This window comes from Aythya marila (genome assembly GCF_965140915.1).
Source record: "Aythya marila genome assembly, chromosome: 7".
Taxonomy (NCBI): Eukaryota; Metazoa; Chordata; class Aves; order Anseriformes; family Anatidae; genus Aythya; species Aythya marila.
Window position 1 is genome coordinate 30,682,770 of NC_139048.1, and position 27,718 is coordinate 30,710,487.

At 40.3% G+C, this 27,718-nt stretch overlaps 1 protein-coding gene across 1 annotated transcript in view; it reads right to left on the minus strand.

Moving 5' to 3' along the window:
* PCDH15 (protocadherin related 15) overlaps nt 1-27,718 on the minus strand; it is a 731,645-nt gene that overhangs the window by 305,316 nt on the left and 398,611 nt on the right. The window contains exon 7 of the mRNA XM_082765483.1: nt 25,195-25,260. Coding sequence (XP_082621609.1) covers nt 25,195-25,260 — 66 coding nt within the window. The remainder of the gene's footprint in view (nt 1-25,194; nt 25,261-27,718) is intronic.

Sequence of the window (27,718 nt, forward strand, 5' to 3'; positions counted from 1 at the left end):
ATGCCCCTTCCCATCCTCCAGCATTTTGGCTAAGCACGAGCCCTTACAGCAGAAGCTTGGTCACTGTCCTACAGAGTCCAGTCAGCAATCACAAGTTATTATTCCCACAACCCCAACATTAAATGGTATTTAAATACTGCTACAGGGAACATTCACAATCTTCTCTTGCAACATTCCCATACTCCTAACAAGAAAGAAATATTTCATACTGGATCCAATTGAGATGCAATCTATTTTAACTGAATGTGATCTGAGTTGCCATAAATATTTCTCATAAAAGAAGCTGGTAAATATGATTGATCTAGATTAATATGAAGAAAGTGAATTATATTGCTAGCAGCTGCAAAATCAACTTTGCCGTTGCAAGCACAAGATATTAGCAAAGGTCTCTTGGCCTTCAAGTACAAATAATGCAATGAGGAAGAGGAGTTTTCAAATGGGGCAAAAAGATCCACTCAGCACAGCAGGAATTTAAATGCTGGTATAAATGTATGCTATATTTCTGTACTAATGACCCGTCAACTTTGTTTCCAAAACATAGCTCTTGATTTAAGTTGAAATATGCCCTATTCCATATTTATGCTTTTGTTTCTCACTTCAGTCCAAGTTCTCTATCTGTTTGCTTTGTCACATCTTATAAAAGGCACCAAATCTGAACCCTGAACCCTGGTGTTGCTTAGTATTTCTGTCCACAGAACAAAGAAGTTGTAAGCACTTATTAAAGGCTTCCCCTTTTTTGTTGGAAAAAAAAAAAAAAAAAAAAAAAAAAAAAAAAAAAAAAACTGGGGGGGATTTAGTCAGTTACAGGATGCTGAAGAAACAGTGAAGAAATGGTTATTATTTAAGGAATAACAGAGGGCAATGTCAAACAAGCTTTGAGTGTTGACATTGTACTTCTGCAGACCCAGTGTGTGGAATCCAAAGTGTTTTGGAAGAGCTGCCCAAGTACTCGCATCACTTGGCAATAATCCTGAAACAGAGGGAAAGCAAACGCTGCACCATTCCTTAAAACCAGTAAGCACACCCCAGCTGAACCAGCAAACACATGCTGGCAAAAACAATGGAAGCAAACGTGAGACTCAATACATGCTAATGGGTGTGGAACAACCGTGCCCATTAACACGGGCTTATGGAAAACACCGAATAACCAACTGCATAGTATTTTCAACAAAATTACAAGCCCAGATGACAAAGGTGGTGCAAATTACTGTGTTTTCAATACCATGGCCTAGTACCACATTGGTTGATTCTCTCTCTCGATTTCATCAAGCAGCAGTTGAGGAATGACCTGACCAGACGTGCAGTGCCGTAGAGCACCAGGGCAGGAACTGCTTTCGCTGCAGACAGCGGCAGTTCACCAAGACTGGATTCTCACCACAGGAGAAGCAAGGAAAGCATGTGTTTTTAAAAGTGGAATATTTAACTTTCCAAGCACTTCAACTGTGATGTGAATGGATTGTTCATCAAGAGAAATTTTGTTAAAGGCTGCTTGGAAAAGCAAAACCTTCTGTGTGTTAGAAGATGCACATACCCTGAGAGACTAGGTTACCGCAGCTCTGTAATCTGTTCAGCCAGCTAGAGCGCTTTTTGATTCTCCACTTCTCAAACCCATCTTTGCATTCATCTGACAGTACAGTTTATATTTTGTCTTGAGCTGGAAGAGCATTCTCCTTAGCTAATACCCTTGATGCCTTTGACGGGATGAAGCAGGAACGGGAGAGAGGCTTATCTTGACTCATAGCTTTTTCTTTCTTCCTCTGGGTTTCTGTGGGTTTAACCTAATGGACAGCAATTGCTTACAACAAATTGAACCGACACACAGAATTCAAAAAATTCACAAAGCACTTCCACGGCTGTCACACTGCTCACCCTGCTCTGATGCTCATTAGGGCTAATACAAATGGTACAAAATGTTTCAGGGCTTGGCCCAGTGGCTGCGTGAAGAGCACAGACCAAGTCAGCACTGAAGTGAGAAAAAAGAGCTGCTTTCAATCCATTTCAACATTGACCAAGCCAGCGTACGCTAGACAGGAGAAACTTTATGTGGGAGAAAACAAAGGAAGCAGCAGCAGCTGAAAGACAGACATGAAACAACCTCTGGGACTGCTCTCACCTCTGTTTAAATTGGCTGTACAGAGAGCCTCCTACCAGGGCATGAACAGATCTCTTGTACACCATTTGTCTTTTCTTGGCCAGATGATGATTCCATAAATACATGTATGCTGAAGATCTTTTCGTCTTTTTTTTTTTTTAATAGCAAATTTCATTAAAAAGTTATATATTGGAAATAATTGTATTAGTTACACCAGTGCTAAGTAGCTGGTTTCATTCATACAACTGCCACCTCCAAAGAACAACTATTTTGCTGACTGCACTGACTCCGATCCTGTTTGGAGCAGCCAGTAATTAGGATTTTTACAACCAATTATTTAGCACAATTCCTCAACAGTGTATTCCCTTCAACTTTTTTTTTTCTTTTTTTTTTTTTTTTTTTTGAAAGGTTAACGTCCTTTAAGAATTAAAATAAATTTCACCTGACTGTTGGTTTACCCTAGCTTAAACGCTTAGATCATACCATTTTCTTATTCTTTTTCTACTGGTTGTACAGGTACTCCTTGACTACCAATTCATATACTTCTTTGTCCTGATGGGTCAGAAATGTAACAAGATAGAGATTTTTTTCTCAACTGCTGCTGTTTGGTTTAATACCATTTAATTTTCATGCTGACAAGTCGTGACCTTAAATAGCTATTTCCTCATGACAAAACCTGACAGCAACAGCTCTTTGAAGACAGGAAAAGAGTAATTTGTTTCTTAAGATGTGCTGGCAGCATAAGATAGCCCAAGTCATTATCCTCCTGCAATGCCGGGCACGACTTGTGTTTACCTGGGATGAAACAGCCCAGTGGTGGCTGCTGTACAGCTCTGCCCCACTCCTCCCACAGCTCTCACTGCATCATTCAAGATCCTGAATCCATGTCAGCGAAATGCCTCTCCACTCCTCAATTATGATGCAGATTTCTTAACTACTTAAAACGTTTTTAAAAAAGAGATTACTGTAACGGGCTACCTCCCAATGCTTGTATGAGATACAAATAACGCTTGAATGGGATTTCCAAGCTTTTGGAGTGCACCCATCTTACCAGAACAGTGCAACAGACCTAAGAAACTTCCCTGTTTGTTTTTTTATTGGGTGTGTGTGGTGTTTTTTGTTTTTGTTTTTGTTTTTTTTTCTAAATATTATTCACTTGATTTTCAGAAAAAAATTAACATCATAATAAAAAACCAAATGCATCTTTAAGTACATCATACTCCCTTATTCTTTTCTAAAAGTAATGCAGATTCACCTTTGCAAACTGACACAAATGTCAACATTCTTTTACTGACATGAGACAATGCAACACGACATACTTTTTTTTTCCCACTAACTGCAGCAGCTTAGTTGAATGTTATTTAATTTTCAAGTTGAGAAAGCATGCTATTATCACAATTATCATCACGATATCACACTGGACTCCAATGGAACCCTCCTGCATTTTGCACAGTGTTTAGTAAAATACAAAAAAAAAAAAAAAAATCATCCTCTAAAACTTAAATAAGTATTGTACAACACAAACTTTGTACAGTCTTATACAAGTGGTACTTTGGCTGCAAACTTACTGTATTTGCATTCAATTCCCAAATGCTGAAAGTATAGTCTTTCTGACTATGCCAAACCATATTTCAATGGTTTAAAAAAAAAATTTTAAAAAAAATCTAATATTCAATGAACAGTTAGGTGAAATTACTCCTGAAAAAAGACAACTGTGATTTTCCGTCTACAGAATGATCTAGGAAACCTCTTATTCAAATTTTAAAACAATGAGGCATGGACGCGTAACTGCTTCAGCTGTATTAAACTGAATTAACAGTTAGGTGTATAAAGAAGGCTTTTTCTCCCTCTATCCCCTCTAAGGTTGATTTGTTTTCAATACAATTGATACTAAAATCAGTCCAAGGGTAATAAGAGTATAACAACCCAATTCCTTGTCCTTTTTAAAACAGCTAAAATATACTAACTTAAGTTCTACTTAACCTGACTATGCTGATGGTACAATTTACGGACAGAGATCTCTGATGTCTCCGCTCCAAAAAGGCATCAGAATACAATAATTCTGATTGAACCTAATGTTAAAACTACTTAAAATGCCAGGTGCTACAGAAAGAAAAAAAAAAAAGAAAAAAAAAAAAAAGCTGTTGCATAAAGGTCCTGGATTTCAAGGAAGCACAGGAGCTGCAGAAGAGGCTGAAAAACCCACAGAAGGCATCATTAATCTCATCACCTCTTACTGAAAGTGATACACTTTGTGGAGTTTGAATGAGTACTGTAAAACACAAGCATGCAGAAGCTCATGCAGTGTTATCAACATAAAGTTTTATCATCTATCCTCTGTCCCTCCACATTGCTTGACACAGGCTCAATAAAGCATATATGTTTTGAATAAACTATGAAAAACACGTCCTGATAATACACCTCTCATGCTGACATTTACTGGTGCTCAGGAACCGTTTGTAATCCAGTGCTCTAACTGCTATCAATTATCATAAAACAGTTGAAACCATCACCTACTGTTTTATAAATAATGCATGAGAGCTTTCAACAGGCAAGAAATATCCTTTCAAGATCTTCACTGCTTACTGTATAACAAGTAATGGTCTGTAGGGACCTGAACAAAGCCTGTTCCCCAGCTTGCAGAGCATGGTGCAGGGAAGGTGCTCTTTAAGCGCCTTTTAGAGAGCTGGCAGTTATTCAACAGGTGGCTGAAAACCTAAGGTTTACCATGAGGTGCTATTGATTAAAAAAAAAATGAATTATTAGAGTAGATAGAACTAGCATGGTATGATAATCCAGTGAAAAAAAAATAATCAACATCTCAAACTGTGAGGTGAGAAAGAATGGTTACTCTATGTGTTGTTTAAACTCTTCGTACCAACATACATACTGCAGCCCACTGTTAAACATACCAATAGGAGCATGCCCCGGGGCCACCTTCAAGCAACACCAGCCAAGGAGCACATCCTTCTCTTTCGGCACCTCTTGGCCGCAGCTGCTTAAAAGCGGGGCACTCTGTGAGAGGCAGGGGCAGTGAGTGCACACCCCAATGACATCCTGGAAATGAATTTAAGTTCCTCAGCCTCAAGCTAAAGTGCCTGCAGGGGTGTCTCAGAGACCCTGCCGAAGCAGGTCTTGTCGCCTTGTGATGCTCCGACAGGGGCATGATGCTCAGTGAAAGCATGAAATAAACTCCACATGGCAGCTCTACAAATTTAACTTATTACGAGACAATGATACCAATGTTGCTTGAGCTGTACTTGAAAGGGTTTTAATAACCCGGGGCAGTTATCCCCCAGCACTTTGTGGCAAATAGGCAGGCAACCCCTTCCACAGCCCCCAGCAGGCGCAGAAGTACGGGGAGTCCTGCTGCAAAGACAGCCTGCAGCCATTGAGCAGAAAGCACATCCAAGATCCAACAGCTATCGTGAAGGTTTACAAAAAAAAAAAAAAGAAAAAAAAAGAAAAAAATAAGCTGCAAGTTCCTTTGCATTCAGTCTAGCAAACTGTGTGTGTAGCGACAGTAAAGTGTTGTGGGATAGCTGTAAGATTTTCTCCTTAAAGAAGTATAAAGACTGCTCTGTAAGGGCCCTGAATTTACAGGAGAAGTGGCAGAAACGAACTGCAAGGTGCATTCATCATGGATAAATGGAAGGCAGGACAAGAGCCTAATGGCTTCAAGAACTCTTCTCTTTAGGTACACGAGCACTAATGTCCTACTGAGGGCGCAAGGTCCTGTTGAGAAATTCTTAATAAACCTTCTATACAGGACAAGAAAAAAAAACGATGATTCCCTCTCTGAAGCATCAAAAGCAAAACTGCTTACAAACAGACTTTTATTTACCTGATTAAAAACAACAAAACCCCCAACGCTTCCCTTTCAGTTCCCACAGGGAAGAACTGCGAGTAGGAGTGCGCAGAAAAATCACATCATAAACACCAATTATATGTCCATTATTTTTCCCCCCTTCCTTTAATGGGCAATTTCTTACAGTTAGCTAAGATGTAATTAACAAAACCTCATTAAGTTCTAACCCTGAAAGATGAGAATTTCAAGTTTTGCCTGAAGCGTGTTGCATAAAATATCTGGAAACAGAGTCAGGGCTCTCGGTCCCAGCAGGGAGCTCTTGGAGGTGACACCTGTGATCTGTGGCTTGCACAGCAATGCTCAGTCCTCCTTAACTCGAAGAGCTCTGGGCCAAAACTGAGAAAAAGTATGTGACTGTAGCCGTTGCACAGCCCAAGCTGCTCAATACCAGTGCTGGGGAAAGAGCAAGGCCAGGTTTGGTCCTTCTCGCAGAGCACTCAATCACAGGGTAGTGATGTATTTCAGGACTGGGGGGGAAGATGATCATATTCCACTCAACCTCGAAAAATGGAATTGCATGAAACATCCAATCAAGTGTGTAAACATCTGGCAGGCTGCACTGCCAGAAAACAGACCCATTCTCTCGATTGCTCATCCACGTAGATAAAACTTCACATCTATTTCCTTACTGCTGCAAACCGCGCCTGTCATCACCCAAAGAAGCTGCCACACAGTGTGGACAAAATACACAGCAAGCATAACTGACTGTCTGTGGCAAAAACGTACTGACATGGTGACTATCTGCTTCTGGAGATAAGAAAGCTTCAGCTTTCAAACCTCGGAGCAAACCGTTTGGAATTAAGTAAAGCAATGCTGTGAAAGCCTGAGACAGGCTCCCCATCAGCGCCAGCTATGCACAGAGCCAAATTATGCAGCCTAATTCACCTGGTAAGGAGGACACATTGCAGAGATGCCTCTTGCTTGTCCTGGATGCTGTGAGGCGACAGTGGCGACAAGCAGAACCCTTTTGTGCTGTCACAGTAAGCTCAACAGGGAGCTCCAAGAAAGGCAGCTGCACTGCACATCACCTGTCTCGCAGAAACACCGCGACTGGGGAGGTGCAAAGATCAATCCAGAGGATGTGCAGGAATCTGAGGGTACAGCTTTCATTTGCATTAATAAAGAGGAAGGTGTTCAGAGCATGTCTCACCTGCTCAAGGTACCACACTGATCCCTTTCACAAAGCACCCAGCAGCAAGGCAGGCAGGGTGGTAACAGCCTTCTTGGAAGGATCAGCAGATCCTGGCTGTTTGATCTGGCTGTTGAAGTCAGATCATTCTGGCATGGCATTCCCTTAGTTGTTGTTGTTATTATTATTAAAAGACCACGGAAGGGTAAGTTGTGTCATTTTTGATTGCATCTCTTTAATAAAGCTGTTTCATACTTGCAAAGCAGTGAGCTGAGCTTCTCCCTGCTCGTGTAAACCAAATGCTGTTTCAGCCAATGATTTCCTACAGAAACTACCAGAAGCAATTCTGTGCCTCACACTAAGTGGGAGAACAGACTAGACGCACAAGGTTTTCCAGCAAAGTCACGGATGGCCAGGAAACAGATGTCTGATGAACTGCTTTGCCCGATCTTTCCCTCTCAAACACCAGCTTGGTGACCCAACACCATTTGTTGATCCTGCAACAAATTTCTCACTCTCCCATGCTTGTGCACATAACCTGCCGCTTTTAAAACTCTAATTCCTACCCAACAGTCATATACAAATATCACGGCTGGTACAGAGCTGTAAATTCCTTTTACCTAGATTGTATTTACTGGCATGCTTTTACATTTTCTAACATACAACTGAAATCAGGTCCTGGAGAATTTGTGTTCCTTAAAGTAGTATATTATATTTATTGCAAATATATTGACTGAAGAGTAATATATTTTTCAATCATTTATTACCGCCATGCTTAGAAGATTTAAAATGCTGATCATCTCCTGTGTGATTTCATGCATCAGCTCTTTCACTACTGTGGGATGAAAATTATTTGCTTTTCCTTCCTGCTCCTTCTAGTCCTCCTGTTTTGAGCCATGCTGGTTTTCATCCCACCTGAGCACAGCCAGTCCACTGCTTCCACACCTTTTCATCAGCTCTGCTGTCCTTGCCCTCATTTTCTGCCCTGGTCAGGCCTCACTTGGAGTACTGTGTCCAGTTCTGGGCTCCCCGGTACAAAAAAGACAGGGATCTCCTGGAAAGAGTCCAGCAGAGGGCCACAAAGATGATACAGGGCCTGGAGCATCTTCCCTATGAGGAAAGGCTGAGAGACCTGGGTTTGTTCAGCCTGCAGAAAAGACTAAGAGGGGATCTCATCAATGTGTATAAATACCTGAGGTGTAGGAGACAGAGGGATTTGGCCAACCTCTTTTCCGTGGTTTGTGGGACAGGACAAAGGGTTTTGGCCACAAAATTGAGCACAGGAAGTTCCGCACCAACATGCAAAAGAACTTCTTCATGGTGAGGGTGACGGAGCGCTGGGACAGGCTGCCCAGGAAGGTTGTGGAGTCTCCTTCTTTGGAGATATTCAAGGCCTGTCTGGACGCCTACCTGGGCAGCCTGCTCTAAGGAACCTGCTTTGGCAGGGGGGTTGGACCTGATGATCATTCAAGGTCCCTTCCAACCTCTACAATTCTGTGATTTTGTGATTCACCATGGTCCTCCTTAACTTAACCCAAAGTGTTTATTTATGTTGGGGGCAATATCTAGACCACCTTTCACCTCTACTCTTTCTCTAACACAGCCATCCCACTTCACATACCCCCCTTTCTATTATCTTTGCTGAAAAATATTTATTTTTTTTCCATGTCTGAGTCAAATGGATTTCAATAGTTTTCATGTCCTGTTTGAGACAAAGCCATTTTTCTTGATCAACTCCTTTCTCCACTTCCCATCTGTATACCCTGTGTTTTTTCACACTATTTGTATTCTAAAACAGCATTATCTAAACTGAAAAAATGAAGAACATCCTATTGATTTAGGAACCTACATTGAGTGGAAGAGCTATAGTGATATTCATAATTTTGAGCCCTTTCAGATAGCAGTTCTCCTCCACTGAAGAAAGAACATCCCAGACACTAAACCCTGCTTGTCCCATGTCTTTTGATATTGCAGGTTATTAAACTAGTATCTAGTTAAAAACAAAACAAATAAATATCATGAATTTACAGTGCTTTTTTGCTTGGAGGCAGCTGACTGCATTTACATATAGAACATGTCACACTCATTTTCATATAGATGTGACGCACTGATATAGCAATGGCCCAAATATTTGGAAAAACATAAACATGGGGGCTCAGGTTCTAGCCTAATTCCACAGAGTTTTCTTAAGAAGTATTGAATGATTAGATAATAACATGAATAAAATGTTACCTTAATGGTTTAAGAGTTAAAAGAGTGAGAGTGCCTTCCTTCCCTTTAGCCACCATCGGCAACTGCAAGGCTCCCAGTCCATCAGAACTGCCTTGAACAAAGCAACATTCTCAACTGTTTTAAGTGAGAAAACAGTATTTATGTTCAAAGTGATTTTAGAATAATTGCACTTAATTTTTTGGATTTTCAGCAGTCCTTTTGTGGCAACTTTGGCTCAAAATTCTCATTTCTAGCAGTATGGTTATTGTCTAGCTAAGAATATCAAGCTATAAATCAGAAGTTCAGAGTCACACAAATCACATCACGAGCAGCTAATCCAATCCAAGATGTGATGTAAAGCCAACTGCACCTTATTTATTCCCACCTGAAGTGTCAAGCTGGCAGTCCAGCAGGCCACCACAAAACACCCCACAACCCTGAGCAAGAGCTTCACCCCACAGAGCACACTTCTACCTCCCAGCACCTCAGAGGGAGCTGCACACAGCTTCATCACAGAAGATCGGACCCAGATTGATCACCTCATTATTTTTTTTTTTCTTAATGAACAAAATAGGAGATTCTGGAAAATTACAGACACCCAAAAACCCCACAAGTCAAGTGAACTTGCATTACAAACAAACCATCCTACCTGCTAGGAGGGCAGTTTTTAGTGTATGCAGAGAACAAGCAAATTGTAAATGCACTGCTGGAGGCCATCTAGTCCAAGCCCATGCTCCAAGCAGAAAGCAAGAGTAACATTTATTTCACCTTCAGCACTTCATAATTTTTCCAAATGGTCACTTAACTGTCAGTCTAATAAAAATAACTTATGATTAAGTTATTATGGAATAAAAAAAATCTGATCCTGAAAGCTAACTCCTAGAAGCATGTATACACATGGGTTCATGTCCTATCCAGAGCCAATAAGAAATTCAAAATCTCACACTCAAAAGTTCCAACATTAAAAGGATAAAAGATATTCTTCATAAGGCCAAGCGTATTAAAAAAAAAAAAAAAAAGTTGAACACTTGCATAAGAAAGCTTTTCTAATAAAGATTTTTTCCTTAATCAAGACCTGGTCATTTTATGATTCCTAAATATATATTTTAATGCATGTTCTCATTGTCACTTAAATTTTATGTAATACTTGATTCAAGTATGAAAAAGATAGCCTCAAGGTGTTGAATGCCACAACAGAAATCAACACGAAAGGTTAGTATGTGCACAATCAGTTGAAATAGTTGTTTTTTTCCAAACTTCATTCTGTGTCAGTTATTTTAAAACCATTCCTTTGGATCTAGTTAATTATATAAACTCACAACACTGTCTTTTCAATAGGGATCTTTGCCTGTCCTGTTGGCACAACATTTCTGAGTATTGAAAGTCTTGGGTATCTTTGTTCATCTAAAGCATAAATCCTATGCAAAAATTATATATATATGAACATCTATATACATGGCTGTATATTAAAAAACAACAACAACAACAAAAACTTAACTTGATTGCTGTAGCCACCAAATTCCCTGAGAGACAGCAACTTTTTTGACTGAGCTCTCAACACACAGGAGCCACTGTAGAAAGCAAGCAGTAAAGGGTCACCACATCACAACCTATAGTCTTTAAATGCTAAATACAAATCAACAAATTCACCACATTGTACATCCAGAAACATTTTGGCTCCATAAAGCATGATATTTCTCAGAAAACCTACACAGCTGGGGCACAGCCTTGGTTTATGCTATCTAGAGACTTGTTACCAATGTTCTTCAAAGCCTGGAGGCAGCTTACGTAAAATAGCAACTGTCTGCCTGGCTGATGTGCCTTACGCTCTTGAAAAGCTAATGAATCCCAAGCACCCCGGTCTGCAAGGCATCCCGTGTGTGAGTTCAACAGCTCTTCTTTCATGCTTTCAGAGTCAGGACTATTCCACTATGAAGGGAGATGTGGACGCGAGGGATAAACGTAGCATTGCTCTAAGCTGCACTGAACAAATCCATAAAGGGCGGGGGGAAAGGCAGGAAAAGTAGTGGAAGACAAAGACACCAGGGTATTAGTACTTTTTCAGCTTGTTTTTCTTATCTGTATTTTAAAATGGAAATTAAAACTTTTGTAGAAAATGTTTAAAGAAGAACAAAAATTCTGAGCTTCAAAGAATTAGCAGCTATGTGACAACTGTACCTGAATTATGACATTTCAGGCCTGACTTCAGCTGTGCTTCTCTGATTTTTACCTGTTTTAACACATACACAAACAGCACCTCTGAACCAGAGTGCAAAATTCTGAAGAAGAACACAGCAATGCAAAGTGCTTGAGTAGCTGCAGCATTTTGGGAAAAAGAAAAAAGGAAAGGAAGCAAATCTGAATGGAAGCATTCAGAGCAACAGCTCAGAAAAAGGAAAAGCTGGCAGAGAGTATTAAAGGAAAACAGACATTCATGGATTTAGTGTGTTGTGGGTTGTTTTTTTTTTTGTTTTTTTTTTTTAGTTTTGATTTGTAAAAATCAAAATAGTAAATAAGTCAGATGAAACCCACTTAAGGAAAAACGGCAAATTTAATCTTTAAAATTTCTATCACTTTAAAACAGCAGAATTAAACTAAAGGGAAAGTAGAAGAAAAGAAAACAAGGTATGAACATTAGAAGGATATTTGGGTATTCAACAGTTGCTTGTGATCCATGAAGGGAGCCTGAAAAGGACCTACCTCGTAAGGTTTCTGCTTTTAAAAGGAAACAGACCCAAGAGACATTAGCAGGAGTGAACAAAAAGGGAAAAATGCTGTGAAGGAGGAAGAGAAGAGAATGAGCATAAGCTGTGGGAGAAAATGGAAATGTGTCTAGAACGCAAGGTGAGATCCTGACTAAAGACAACGCAAGTGACTGAAAATGGAGATGTCCACAAAGCCACAGCACAGAGCTGTGGAAAAACAGCTGCAAGAGCCAATGAGGACACAACGCTGGCATTGCAACCATCACCTGAGCCCAGCCCATGTATTGCTGTCCTGGCTGTTTTGGATACTTCCTACCACAAAACTCTTTCCAGCTTCAGATTTCAGCCCTGGACAGCGATATGGACCAGCAAGTGACCTACTTCTTTGGGTGAGTGACACTCCAGGAAGAGTGGGATGCATGGGATGCATAAACCAGTGGGTGGGGAGGGGAGCTGTGAAGGATAGCAGCATGTGTAATCACAAAAGCAAAAAAAAAAAAAAAAAAAAAAAAAGAACAAGTCAAGAGAACTATCAAAATACAGACACGTGCTGGAAAAGTTGGGCGTTTCTCTCAGATGCTGCTGCCTCAGGGATGCCCTTTTCAAAACTATTAATTCCTTGTCTGGAAGATAATTTATCTCTGAACTGCTCTTTAAAACTTCACCTTGTTATGACAGTGACAAAATAATAGGCCCAACACAAATGCTCAGTAGTGCATTTCAGAAGCTGCATTTGCCAAATTTTTCATTGGTCTCATAAACCATCCTGAAAAATAAAACTTAATGCCTGGTGGCAGTCACGTATAATTATTCTTCTGTAAAGAACTAATACACATTTGGGCTGATTTAGAACTTGGCATAAAATAATTAAGCAGAGACGATAATTTATGCCCAGCAAGCCTTGTGCTCAGTGGAAATTTGGTGTAATATTTATTCTGAACACACTCAGTATCACAGCCACAGCACCTCCTCTATGTACCACAAACAACAATAAAATGCCTGGTTTATACACAAGAGCTGTCTCCTGAGGGGCGGTGAATCAAGCTGGGTCGTAAAACAGCGCAGGCTCATGATGAAAAGCAGCAGAAATGCATTTCAGAATTTACCATCAACAGCAGGCTCTCTACAAATGCTTAAGCCAAACACTCTTGCCCCTTCACACCATGCTACTGACCACTGCTCCTCAAAACAGCTAGAGAAGAAAAGGTGGGTGTACCAAAGGAAAATTATCAGCAGGACCATGTTGATGGCATGGATGATAGGCAAATATGCAGAAAGTGGAGACTTGATTCATTTCAGTCAGTGCTTTCCCTAAACGGTTCAGTCAGTAGGAGAAAATGTAGAATACCCACAGTAATGATGAAAAACAGTAAATGAATAAAGGAAGAAAGAAAAAAAATCAGAGCTGTGGGGGATAACATTTGGCTTGATAACATGACTTTGAAATTCTAGAAGGATACAGGGAGTTTTCACCTGAGACCACGTAACTAAATAAACCAACAAATGTAATTTATGTTTGAGGCAGTCAAAGCTTTGAAATTCATCAGTAACTGATTTATTATTATACTGTTACATGCACTCTGCTGTTCAAAATAAGCAGCAACTTAAGTTTCAAAGCTAAAGGAAAGCTTAAACTACTAATGTTTTTTGAGCACCTGCTTAAACACACAAGGAATCTGAGACACAAAAATATACCCTGAATTGCGCTCTAATTACCTTTTCAAGATCAGAAGAAAACAAACGTAACTAGAAGAATAAAAGAAGTTGGGCCCTAACCATTAAAAAGCAATTAAAAAAAGAAATAAATAAAAGGTATCAATGCTTATGAAATCATCAAGAACAGCTCATTACTCACCTGGCCCTGTTTCATGCTCTGAGCAGCCCTTTCACGCATGTCTTGAAGAACGACTGATGCAAAGCCTTATCTTCTTGTTCAAGTGTGAAAAGGTATTGGGACCTTATCATTATTTTAAATGACTTCATCATTTTATAAGTCTTTTAAACAAAAGTTTAGTTGATGTTTCCTGGAAGCACGCAAATTTTTCAAGAGTGGGCCTAGCTCACAGAACGGCTCTCAGGAAAGGGCCTTGGGGTCCGCTTTTCTTCACCCTCTCTCTCCCGCCCAACCCCAAAATCTGAGACAACAGCCATAAATAAGCACAGTAAGGAAGGACGTACGCAGGGGTTGCTGTAATGGCATTTGTCACAAGCCATTCTGTTTCCCTCTTTCAGCAGCTCCTCAGTCCTTTCAGTGGGTTGTCACTTACTAGCTTTTGTGCACTTTGTGAGAAAATGAATTTTTTTTTTTTTTTTTTTTTTTTATTAAAGGTAAAGAGAGGAATCCCTTTGGCACAGAAAAGGGAAGGAGACCAATCTAGGATTCCACCACACTATTAAATATATCAACAGATGTCTAATTAGACTTTGAAAAGAACTAAAGTGGCTCAGACTCCCAACTACAACCTAATCCACGTAGGCTTAGAAATGTAACATCCTTAATCTTTCAAAAAAGCTTATTAGATACCTATCTGCAAATGCAGGATCTGCTAATTAACATCAGCTCTCCATGCTCAAGTACTCTGGGATACATCCAAATTATCTACAGAAAACAGATCCCCAAGCTAAGAGGAAACCCACCCTACTGTACATCCACCTGCCTGCTCAAAGTGCTGTGCAGCTACGCTGGATCAGTCCGAACAGGCAGAGCCAGCTTTGATGCAGGCTTCACCAGGGGCTTTCAACAGCACCCTGCTGGACTCGACTGTTTCACATGCAGCACCACCACTTCCAAACCTATGCTGCAGATGGTGTTTTCTTGGGTCAGGCTCCAAAATAGTTCATGTATAAAACCACAAGAAAACTGTCTGTACTTTTTGAAGACATATAAGCACTCCTAAAAATGGGAGAATAAAATAGTTTAAAAGTCACTGACTAGCTTACCATCGTTACTACCATGAAAACAAGATTTAAAAACAACTGTTCAGATTAAGATTTTGCAAAGCAACTTAATCTATGCAACCAAAGTACCTCTTTGCATAAATTAGAGGGGATTTTTAACATAGGTCTGCTATAGCCAGATCATTTCCACATTTACATAGGTTATCTGGGGAAGATGGGGAAAAGTGAGGTTAGAATAAAAATATATTTAAGATGTTATGAGTGCCTCTAATTAAACCATGATGGCTGCCTCCTGGCACCTGCTGACCCAGGCCTGATCCTTCTTGGTGCACGGCCAAGCTCTGAGCCCCACACTCCTGCTGATGCCTCTGTTTCACACCTCTTTTGTACACTCAGCAAAAACCACTTCTTCCCCAGGTCCCTTGCTACCAGATGCTTAAATCTATTCCTGGCTCTGTCTCCTGTTTGCCATGACAGCAATGTGCCCCAGGGAGGAGATTTTCCTCCAGATGAGCAGGCTAAACGTATATATCCTGCTTCCACAGGAGGAAGGGCTTCACAACAGCAGAACTTAGCAGGAATTTAAGTCATGCACAGCAAGAAAAGCAGTATCACTTGGTGAAAACAAGGCAAGTAAGAATTTAGATGCATCATCTGACTTGCTGTGCTGACCTATACATGCTGCTCTTGCTTCTAGCAGGATTTTCACAGTACCCACTTACAGTCATGACAAAAGGAAGTGTAATAAACTGTTCTTCCACAATCTGCGTAAACATTTTTCTAGACCTTGTGAGGGAAGAAACTGCTTATATTTGTGAACACTGTGAACAAAGATTTCAATACAAGTTTCCTTCAAAGTTCTCCCATGTTCCTGTTTCCTTCCTTTGGGACAGAAAAATAGAGCTCTGTACGTTAGTTTGCTTTGGGTATCCATGCTAGGTAACAGACTAACTCCAAAAATAAAGCCACACCAAAACACTTACACAGCACGACCCAACATGGTTCTGGAAATCAGTAGGCTTACTAAAAAGTAGGCTTAAAATGCATTAAATACTCCCATCCTTACACAGTTTTGCTGGAACTGTAAAGGAGAAGAATATTGCTAGTAAAATCACATTCAGGGTTTAAGAATCATACGAAGGAAATAAATTGTTGAAATCTGCAGTTCTTAATTTACAAAGCTAAACTGACAACCTGAGAATAGGTATGTATTGAGTATCACAACTTAGAGTGAATACTCTTACTTACAACTCAATCTGAATACTCAAACTGTCAAAGATGAGCCGTTCATAAACTTTAAACCATTTTGACGAGAATTTCAACTAAAAATAGTATCTCAAGTGCATTTTAAAAAGGCCTTGGTATTACACAGCATAACCATTATTCAAAAAATTACACCTGCTCCAGAGTGGGGTTGAATTCTAAATTTGTCATTTTAAGTGTCCAGACTAGGAAAGACCCGTGGTCTTGCCTGATGTGCTACTTACTTCTAGTTATTCAATATTCAGTGAGCCAAGCTCAATAGCTCGCGGCTGAGTGAGTGGTGTGTGGGTGCACTGAGACAGCTCCAAGTCATAAACCTGAGCGAATAAAGCAGGTACAACCAGATCTGAGACGTGGCACCTGAACAGAAGACAGAATGCAAAACAATACAGCTGTAATGACAATGTACAGCTCCTAAGAACCTACACAGGTTCTTAGACAGCTCATTATGAAGATAATGGGGGGAAAACACCTCATTCTCGAAGATAATTGAAGGTTTTCTATTTCACCTCCCCTGAAGAGCACCAACACCAGGTTAGGATATTTTCTAGACAGCTGGCAGCACAAGAACATTTTAAATAATTCCAACTCTGTCACTTGCTAACTGTATTTTCTATCCTTAAGAATATGTTAATTCATTTCTAAAAGGCAACTTACTGTCTTTCCCACTCCCAACTCAAATTACTTCCTGCTTCTTGACCCTAATTTTTCTTAAAGTGCATCATTTAAGGAAAATTACTGAAAGAAATTAGAATGTTTTGAGATTTTTAACAAAAGTTCTGCTTAAATACTGGCCACTGTTGACGTCTGTGCTCATGAATAAAAGAGGAGTAAGCAGCTCATTCATTTACAGCTCCTTCAGTCTTCACACATTTGTCCTCCATGAAAAATATGGAAATGTGATTGAAATCTGTGGTATAAAAATAGCAACAGACACCAAATTGATTCATGACTTTTCAATGAAATTCTTAATACCAAAAGCCTAAGAATATATAATTTCAGAAAGAAAATGAACAGGCCTGAATGAAACAAAAATTATATCCATAAATTTAGGCCTCTTTCCCCATCTCATACATTTATACACTAAATCAAAGTTGCTGGATGATACGTGATACTCTAGTTTACACTTTGATTTCAACAGCTCAAGACAGCAATTTGAGCACCAGTACATATGAGCCAGCTGCTAACATGAAGAACTGAAGTGAAAACAAATACAAGTTACAAAAAGCATTCAAAATTCCATCTTGATGAAATCATTAGATGAGTGCAAGAAACTTCTACAACCTCTAGTTTTTACACTTACCCTTTACCTGTTCTGTTCCAAGCCTTCTTCCCTGACAGGAACAGCTACACTTGTCCAGGATGTTTAACCTTTCTTGAAATACAGATTTGTTATGCTCTGTTAAGCTTTCTAATGCTGCATTTGATAATGATTCTTGGGACAGCTGATTAAGAACAAATAAGTCCTAGTCTTAATTAGATACATCCCTGAAATTCTGTATTTGGCAACCAAGTAGTAAGGAAGCTACGACAGAAAAAGAATGTTTTTAAAAGGAGGTCATTAAACTGTAGAATATTAGCTGATTTTCTTCCATTATGAAGAATTTTGAGGTTGACATGCTTGGAAAATCCTCAACTCTAAAACAACATTTTGCTAGAAGAATAAACCAAGACGCAACTGAGTCTCTCTTGGTGCTCTTGCCCTTGCACCCTGCTGCACGCTTCCCACCTCAAAGCCAAGGAGCACAGCATGAGCCAGCAAATCCCTTTCTGGTGCTTTTGCCAAAACTTGCCTGGATTGTACACCATTCCCTGTGGATTTCTACGGCCCAAAGCAGCTCCTCTCTGCAAGTCCAACCAACACATTGCTAAAAGGCAAGGGAACACCCAGAATGATCTGGACCCAGCACCAGTCAATGCTGTCCACATGAAGCTGTGGGCTTCCTTTGGGTAGCCTGACCATCGGCCCATGCCACCACAGCCACAGGGGCAAGAAGGGGCCAAACTGCCCAGCACTCTGCAGCCGGGTAGATTCAGTCTTCAGCCTGTAGTAGCAGCCCCAACACTGTGCAGCCACACAGCATAAACAAGTCAAACCCACACATCTTGTTAGGATTTGTTCACGACACTGAACAAGGGTAACTTCTGACACGCATTACTTAATCTGGCAGATTACGTTACATTTAATGTATCACCTTTCTTCCTATATAAAAACACAAAACCAGAATAAACTCCGTACTGCATGTTCTAATTTGACAAAATGTTGTTATGTGCCTGGGCCTGATCCAGCTCAAACTGGTATTGCTAGATAAACTAATACAGACCAAATATTAATGAGCAGCAGCAGCACAGATGAATTCAGCAAAAGACTGCTGATGCCCAACACTACAATCTCATTAGCCATCAAGACAGTATCAGCAGCTAGGTGCTATCCCCAAACCCTTGGCAGATAAGCACGTAGACTTACCGAGGGATCCAGATTTACCAATGTGATCTGAGAACACAGAACTGTCTGTGCCATAATTATAAGTTTTACAACCGAAGACAAGCTGATGGTTTAGAAGCTAAATTGATTGAGCTCTTCTCTCCCTTGCTCTGCAAGGTAATAATTCATTCAAAGTTTTATTTATTGGCTGCAATAACTTAACTCACCCGTTATCATATAAAAGGCATACCATGTTTCCAGAGCTCTGGAAACCAGATTCCAGTTTGGTGAAGATATATTTGAAAATGAATGCTTTCCACAGTTGGAAAAAATGCTCAAAAAGACTTTATAAAGCTTTACAATTGTCTGAAGATGTGAGAAAAAACTATGTGTGGACACGCGTGCATACAGACAATTTCAAAACATAGATTGGAAATTGACTGAAGCAGTTTTCTCTGGAAACGTTTCACATGAGCGATAACATACATGCTCATCACTTGATTTTAATCTATTATAAAAATGTAATTGTTAATTGTTACCAAAGAAATAGCTCACTAACTGAAAGCTAAATGCAAAGAGTCTGCAAATCAACTTTACGGAGTAACTAAGAAAACCAATCAAAAATTACGTAGATTTCAGCTTGGACCCTTTTCCATTCCCATGCATCCCAGACTTGAGAGATTACCGTTCTCAGAATCACTTGAAATAGGAAAACAAAGATTATTTTTCTTTTCTTCATGCTACATAAAGCTCACTCTTAAACAATGGGAAATAGCTGAAAACACCTTGTTTTCAAGTTGAAGATACAGAGGCTTGCTAAAACAGTAAATTATAACTTACAGGAATATGTAACTTGATAAATTCTAACATCTCCATGCAACGTGTAAGTATCTGTACAGCTTAAAAGAAAATCAAATCTTCCCTCCTGCTGCAAGAAACCTAGTGCTGCAGCTGAAAGCTCTGCCCTATTTCAGTCCTGTTAATCCTCACAGCATAGCTTTAAGTCTTGCTCAGGTGCTGAGTACACGAGCCTGTCCTCAGCTCATCTTATTTATACCTTCCCCCCCCCCCCGCACAGCTGAGTGTTAACTGGCTCATCTCACCGCTGGTCAGTACCACCAGCTGCTGCGGGCAGGCCAGCAGGCTGCGTTTGATGCAGGGGGTGCCAGTGGAGGAGAGCACCGCAGAGAGAGACTGCAGGCAGAGCAAGAAGTCAAAGGAGCAAGCCTTATGTGTGATATAAAAGACCTGGGGGACCTACAGACGTGAGGCTGTGTGCAATAGATGGAAGCCTTCACCATGGTTGGACTGTTTCCTTCCTCTGCTGAGGTCTCTAGGACAATGTGCTATGCTACTGTGAGATAAGCCATCCCTTCCTTCCTTCCTGCTTCGCTTGTCCTAACAAAAGGAGGAGATCAACTGGGAGACCGAGGTGCACTCTTCTACTTTTTACCTGCAGTGCTGTGTTCTGCTCCAGGGTGCCAGCACCAGAAGGACATGGAGATATTGGAGAGGGTCCAGAATGGCTTTAAACTAAAAGAGGGTAGGGCTAGATTAGATATAAGGAAGAAATTCTTCCCTCTGAGGGTGGTGATGCCCTGTCCCAGGATGCCCCAAGGAGCTGTGGGTGCCCCATCCCTGGCAGTGCCCAAGACCAGGCTGGATGGGGCTGGGGGCAGGGGGGGCTTTAAGGGCCCTTCCAACCCAAACAGTGCTGTGATCCTGTGATTCTATTTTTTAGTATGCAAAATACGTGTAAGCTTTTACTTAGCTGCTGCAAAATTTTACAGAACTGTCTTCTGGTTTTATGCTGGTTTGTAGATTTACCATACACATGTTAAGAGAGTGATGGGAACATACTACAGACACAAGCACGTTCAGCTCCTCTGTACATCTGGCACATCTCATCTCAGCCTGCTCTCCCTGCTACACCTTTTACAGGGCCAAATGCTGAGATGAATCTCTGTGTATTTTTATTTTAGCACTACTAATTATAACTCAGCAGCTCTTTTGGATGTAGCATAATAAAACACCTCTCAAAAATGAATTTGAGTGTTTGTTGAAAAAACATTCTAGGTTTGAACAACCCAAGCATATGACTCACTTGCAGTGGACTTTCTCATTTAAAAAAAAAAAAAAAAAGCAAAATCCCTTTAAATGGTATTTTGATCCAGTTACATAGCCTTGCTGGCATGTTTAAAATTAATCTGCAAAACCTAGAGATTCTCAGGAAAGAAATTTTGAAATAGCAGTGATGTCAAAGACATCACTTCTGTAAGAAAGATGTATTAGAAAGTACTAAAATGCTGAAAAAAGAACCTTCTCATCCTTCAACTCCTTAATTCATCCTTTTTATGAAACAGAAGGGAAAGGCAGGAGAAGACCATGAAGTTGTAGCTCTTACGAAATGTTATTTTCAACACATCTGTGTTTAACCACAGCAACTTTCTAATACGAAAACCTTATTTCACTAAATCTATTTCTCCCCATAGCCAAAATGGCTCATGGCAGTCAGGGTAGAATTGACACATGTGGGGATGGACAGCAGGACCCTTACTCCTTAAGGCTCATTAGTTCAGTTCCAGCCCATAGCAGTTGTCACTGAAAATTTCATTAAACAATGGCAGCTTAGAAGCCTTCACACAGTCCATAGGCTTCAAGTGTACTAATATATTTCCTTTCTCAGAAGAGAGGCTAGAGATTTTATGTCTCTAGAAACATTTTTTTCAATCCCTGTCAGTTTTACCTGAAAAACAAAAATACTTTGCTATAGCATGGAAATTTGCAGACATATTGTCAAAGCGCTTCAGTAATCAAGTCTATTCTCCAACATTACGTACAATTAAACTGAAAATAAAATGGTCCTATGGTAGCAGAAGAACAAACCAACCAACCATAGCCTGTGCTCCTCTGCACATTTGTGCCCCACTTGCCATTTAGTGCCCCTCTGCAGGGCGATATTGATGGGGTCTTGCCTGTAGTGATCACACATCCTCCTCCTCCCCAGGAAGCCAGGCTGACAGAAGATCCCTACCCAAACAGTGGGAAGATGAAGAGGTACTCAAACACTATGGAACCCTGCACTGCCCATGAGACTCATTCCTGCCCTTACCTGCGTTTGCACAAATACCAAAATCCCCAAAGAGACTGCAGAGACGCAAGCACAGAGAGAAAAGAGCACTATCTGCAGCAAATGTCCAACATCCATTAACACTCTGTATCGTCTCAAGAGTATAAAGGAAGAAAAAGAACAAAACAGAAGAATGTTTATTGAGTTACCCGGGACGGGCAAGAAGACAAACACGATCTTTATGGCTACAGAGGTTTTGTTGTGAATGCATTATCAAGATACCATGTACGTTGCTCTTCACGTTTGGGTGAAACTCATCTAAGTTACCCTGATTTCTGTGCTGGCATCTGGCTAGTAGGTAACTTAACTAAATCCACCTTAGGGGAAAAAATCACACATTGATCTTTTTGGGGTGCAGTTACAGCAGCAAAAATCCAAACACCTAAGTCTCAAGTACAAGGAACTCTCGGTTGTTCACCATCACTGTAAGGTAGCCTCCGCTGATGCTTAAGCAACAGTATTTGGGTTTTACACAGCTATCGGCCCAAAGAAATAATTCATAAGCTCTAAACTACCCAGAAGAACACCTGGATTGGTGCTTCCTATTTACTACTTCGGATCACCATTCTGCAAGTTGCCTACCTCCATACACAGCAGCAGCACAATTCTGCTGGAACTCCAGCTACCATTAAGCTGGAAGCTACAAGTGCCAAAAGCCATCTTAATGCCTTCTTCTGACAGAAGCCACAGCCACAGGGAAGATTTTTTTTCTTCCTATCTAACCTAACCCTCCCCTCTTTTAGTTTAAAGCCATTCTCCCTTGTCCTATCCCTACGCCCCTGACACAGAGTCCCTCCCCAGCTTTCCTGCAGCCCCCTTTAGGCACAGGCAGGCCGCTAGGAGGTCTCCTGGTCTTCCCCAGGCTGAACACCCCCAGCTCCCCCAGTGATGCTCTAGCCCTCTGAACATTTTGCAAAATGCAACAAGACATCCTGAATTACTCAGTACAGCTGTCCTCTACAAAGCTGTGTTAACACTGCTGACAATTGCCCATACAATATTCTCAATTTTTAGAATAAAACCTAAAATGTTTAAAAGTCCCCATTTCAGTAAAGGAAAAAATATATTAATTGGTGAACGTAATTCTCGGACTGAAAGAAACCCCCATACATCTAGAAGCATTAATTTTGCTTTTAAGACTATCAAGTCCTATAACCCATTCGTTTAAACAAAGAAAAAATGGGGAAAAAAAATCATTAATACCTCATGAAATGTGAAGTTCACCATTCCTGGGACTCTTTACCGGTCCCCAAATATACTCCTACTTGTCAAGTGCATTAAACTGATGGGATGCATCAGCCCTCAGCCTGCTGCTTGCATTCGTTACCCCATCTGTCACTGTCACACGCCACTGCTCGACAGTCCCTAACTCCTTGATACACACTCGGATCCAAGCATACCCTTCATTCGGTGTGGATCCACGCAAGCTACAGCACTCCCACTGAACCCTAGGACATCTGGAGGGGGGCACTCCGAGCCAGAAAACAACCTGCTGGTAGCAGCAACACATCCTTTGCTGGGCCTGTCTGTTTTAAAACACCTATCGCTAGCTTAAGCAAGACTTATAGAAAAAGAATCACTTAATATGAAGCAAAGAAGTGGTAGCACTGACTTGACAGCTGAGCCTCTACACTGTTATCAGGTATATTCAACCTCCATTAATCTTGGCCGCACAGGGCAGTAGGGGAGGACACAACTTACCCCTTCAACACAGACAGCTAAACAATAAGGGCATTTCGATACAAGTGCTGGCCTCCCAGGAGATTCATTTATTTAATACATATTGTGGCTTACAGATGAGGTGTGTTGCTTCCATATCTGCAATGCGAATTGAAGTTTCTACTTCCCATTTGACTTCTTTAATGGGGAATTAATGGCTCATAGGAATTCACAGTGAAATAGATATATTAAATCATTGCAGAGACAAGCAAAGCTTTTAGGAAAAACACACCTCTCCACACGGCATCCTATTCAACAATCCGTCTTGTAGGGCCAGTTACATTTGAGTAGAAATATTAAATATTTAGGAAGCACTGACTCAAACATTCAAAAGCTGAGAAACAACTACCAACTAGAGGGACACAAACTTATTACTTCACATTTTTATTCATACTTCAAGTGATTACACTCAAACTTTAAATTTCCTCTTTTTTTTTTTTCCCCCCACTATTGTTCACATATGCAACCCAAATGCTGCTAGAACATAAGAAAAAGTGTCAGTACCACCTTTGTGTAAACAAGAGTACTCGACACCTTCCCAACAAGGTGGCACAGATACAGTTATTTCACAAGTATCAAATCCCATGACTACTTCTATAGTGCAAAACTGGAAAAAAAGACGAAAAAGACATTGATTGCTGACCCCTGAACTATTTAGGTAGTGTATGCATCTATTTTCACCATAATTTACTAAAACTGAATTACAGACTTCACACACAAGTTCTACAACTAAACAGTAAGAACCACCATATATGTTGTGATCACACGACATCTAAATGCTCTAAAACTTTTTTTTCCCCACTTTATATAAGCATGACACAAACATGATATTGCTTCTACTAAAATTAATACTGCACTACGTAAATTACTTTTATGGCATTCAGATTACATGTGGAAAAAGGAAAAACAAGAATCCCACTCAGTACGTGGACACAATTACCAGCGGAATTTCATTTTGCTACAGCCATCTCTTAATTTCAGCAGACATGACTGATGGCTGCAAGAAAAATCAGTACAGAGGAAGAAGACAGTCTGATGCTAAAAATCTCTCCAGTACAAACTGGGTAACTCAGCATACAGGTGTATTAAATATTACTGACATCATTTTTTCTTCATTTCTATTATCAGAAAAAAAAATATGCATATTTTTATCTGTTGGAATGTGAGCAACTCCAATACCAAGCTGTTTGCCCAGGGATAACAGCAGAAGAGTTTCACCAGCATGACCCAGACTTCGTTCAGCATTTCATTGCACTCATGTGACAAAGGATAACAACACATGCTACACTCAACTGTGCCTAACTAAATTAAACACAATAAAAAAGGAAAAAGAAATGAATAAAAATTAGTGAAAAGTAGTAATATTGAAGCGTAACAGCCACTTGTACAATGTGACACTAAGAGGGAGCAAACACATCATCACATTACAGTATGCTGCATTACGGAAATGTTGAGACCAAAGATCAAATTAAAGAAGTGTATGGTTTGACAGATGAATAAAATAACTATAATTCATTTCTCTTTCAGAGCTTACATGAATACCTGTAAAAAAGTTCTGCTGCTTCAGAGGTATGCACTACCAAAGCTTAGACTGAACAAAACAAGGAACCTTCTAAAAGCTGCAAGGGAAACCCAGAAGACAACAACATTAATGCTCCTCCCAGGCTTCAGAAAAGTAGCTGGGAGCCTCCACACCCTCACCAGCAACTGTGGGGAACCCAAAGGGGCGTCCCAGAGAACAGAGGTGCACTCACCGTTACGACTCTCTTCATCGATAGGAACTATTGTGGCTGGAGGACCTGTTCTGGCCAATTTGCAATCTATAAAGATAAAAAAAGAAGTTATTTCTGATTCCAGAGAAAGGTCCTTGGGTTTTTGTTTGTTTGTTTTGTGGGTTGTTTGTTTTTAAAAACAAGTCAGCGTATTCAGCATACTGAAGACAAGCATCACTGAAGTGTGATGGATCAAGATCTGACCTCTTATCCATTATTCAAATAAACTTTTTAAAGCAAAGGAGAATCTGATGACGGAGGATTTAAAGCCTCAGATGCTGATCCATATCTAAAACTAACAATTAAACAGTGTAAGCTTAATATGCTTTGCTGCATTCTCTCTTAGGGGAGCTTTCCTTCCCATGTCGTGACTACACACACCAAATTTTTGCCACGTACCCACAACACAGTTTGCTGGCTACACTAGAACACGTCCATAGTTTGCTCTGGAGATGCTACCAGGGACCACAGTGAAGCAGAGTCTCTCAGGACAGATATAATAGGACAGTAATTTATCACAAAGAAAAAAAAAAAAACAAAAAACAAAGGAATAATTAAAACATATTAATCATAATTAAAGCTTCACAGCAGAAACAAACATAATTTGAATTTAATTGCAACAAAAATATTTAATTAAAGGAAGTGAACAGAATTTTAATAGCATTCAAAGGAAAATAAAAATTAAGAACAGACAAGCAATGTTCAGGAAGTTTCATTGTGCCATCTTACCCTCATATTGCCAGTCTGGAGTCAAAAGTTTAGAGGCATCAATGGAAGCAGAGCAGAATAATGAAAGAAAATAAGTAAGATTTTGTTGCTTTACAGAAACGATAGCTTCAAAGACAAAGCAGTACATGCAGAGCTAGCAAAGGCATAGGTGTAGTCCTACAATATTCAAAAGCATGTATACTACTTGTAATAAGTGGATTTTGCAAACAATTTGATTTTCTATATTAAACAGAAGAAAAATATTACCTCTTCAACCCCAACAGGAAAAAAATGTTAATTAAGAGGTGCTTCTCATTTTCAAAGGGCCTCACAGTACCACTAAAACGCACTATAAAGGGAACACATTTCTCCTTGCCCTTTCAGCACGGAGAACTTTGTCCTCCTTGCAGGAGCTGGGCCACGAAGGCTGCTACGCAGTGCTTCGTACCGATCCAGGGAAAGCAGCACTGGATTTTTAGAGAGGTCTAAACACTTTATACAATATCCCAAAAGAAAATAATCTGTAAATTAAATGCAGCAGCAAGGCAAGGTAAAACACAATTTCCCAGCCCACAGGAAAAATAACACACTCATTGACTTCAACAGAATTGCACAGCTGCTGATTACAGACTGCAACTGCCCCTGCATAGACCGAACCTATGAAGGAAGATGAAAACAGTGCAGCATTTATCCAGATGTCTCTTCAGGTGAGGCCCCCAAAGGGCATCCCCATGGCACAATGATGCAGCTGCGCTAGTCAGCTGAATAGCAAAGCTGTCCCTGCAAGACCAAACTTCTCAACAGTGAAGGCACCATGACGGACAGCATGCGTCTTTGAGACTCGTAATATTTATGAGCAGCCTGAACACCACCTGAATTACTACCAGCGATAACACCGCCACCATGTAATCACCATTATTGGGTTTTCCAAAAGCCACAGAGGCAAACCTTTCTGCGAAGATGAAAGGCAGAGAGCTGGTATGGGCGTGCACACTCCCAGCCATTCAGCTGTGACACTGCTGATGGTTTCATGCACTGCTTCATTTGCGATCCTAAGAAATCCACGTACGTTTGCTCACTGAGCAAACTCTCTTTTTATTCTGATGTGCTCCAGCTTGATACATAAAAGTTACATATTTGTTTATAGTTCTTATTTTTTTTTTTAGGCATTAACAGAGGAAACAGAGCACCTCAACAAAATTCACCTTCCATGTCATTATAGCTTTCATTGCTAGGAGCACGTTTGTGCAAAGCTAAGTACCATTTGCATATCCATATGAAACACAGAATTTTTCCTGCTTTTATTCTTTTCGCTGAATGCTATAAAAGTAACAGGACCATAACTGATACAACCCCAGCCTTTTCCAGAGAGATACATATATATATATATTTATCTATTTGTTATAATTTTCAAGAACTTTATGGTTTGGCTAACAGAACAACCCTTCAACAAAATCTGTGAGTGCTAAAAGTCCACCGATACAAACATACCAGGCTGTTTTTGGGAAAGGTCTGCCATTTGTCACCCAAAAGAGATCACTGTACATGTAACCACACAGAAATCCAAAGCAGGGACAATTTTTAACCCCAAATATTACATATTCCTTACCAAAAGAACGATCGTGGCTTTTTGTAAAACCAAATGAGCTTTTTCCCCATTGTCTCTATTTCTGCACTGGTATTTTCTCCTCGCTGGGTGCCTCTGTGAAAATGTCACCCAGATCAGGGTTCACAACCCCCACAGCCTTGGGCTGAATTCTCAACTAAGCAAAGTATTGAAATTACAGATCAGTCGTGC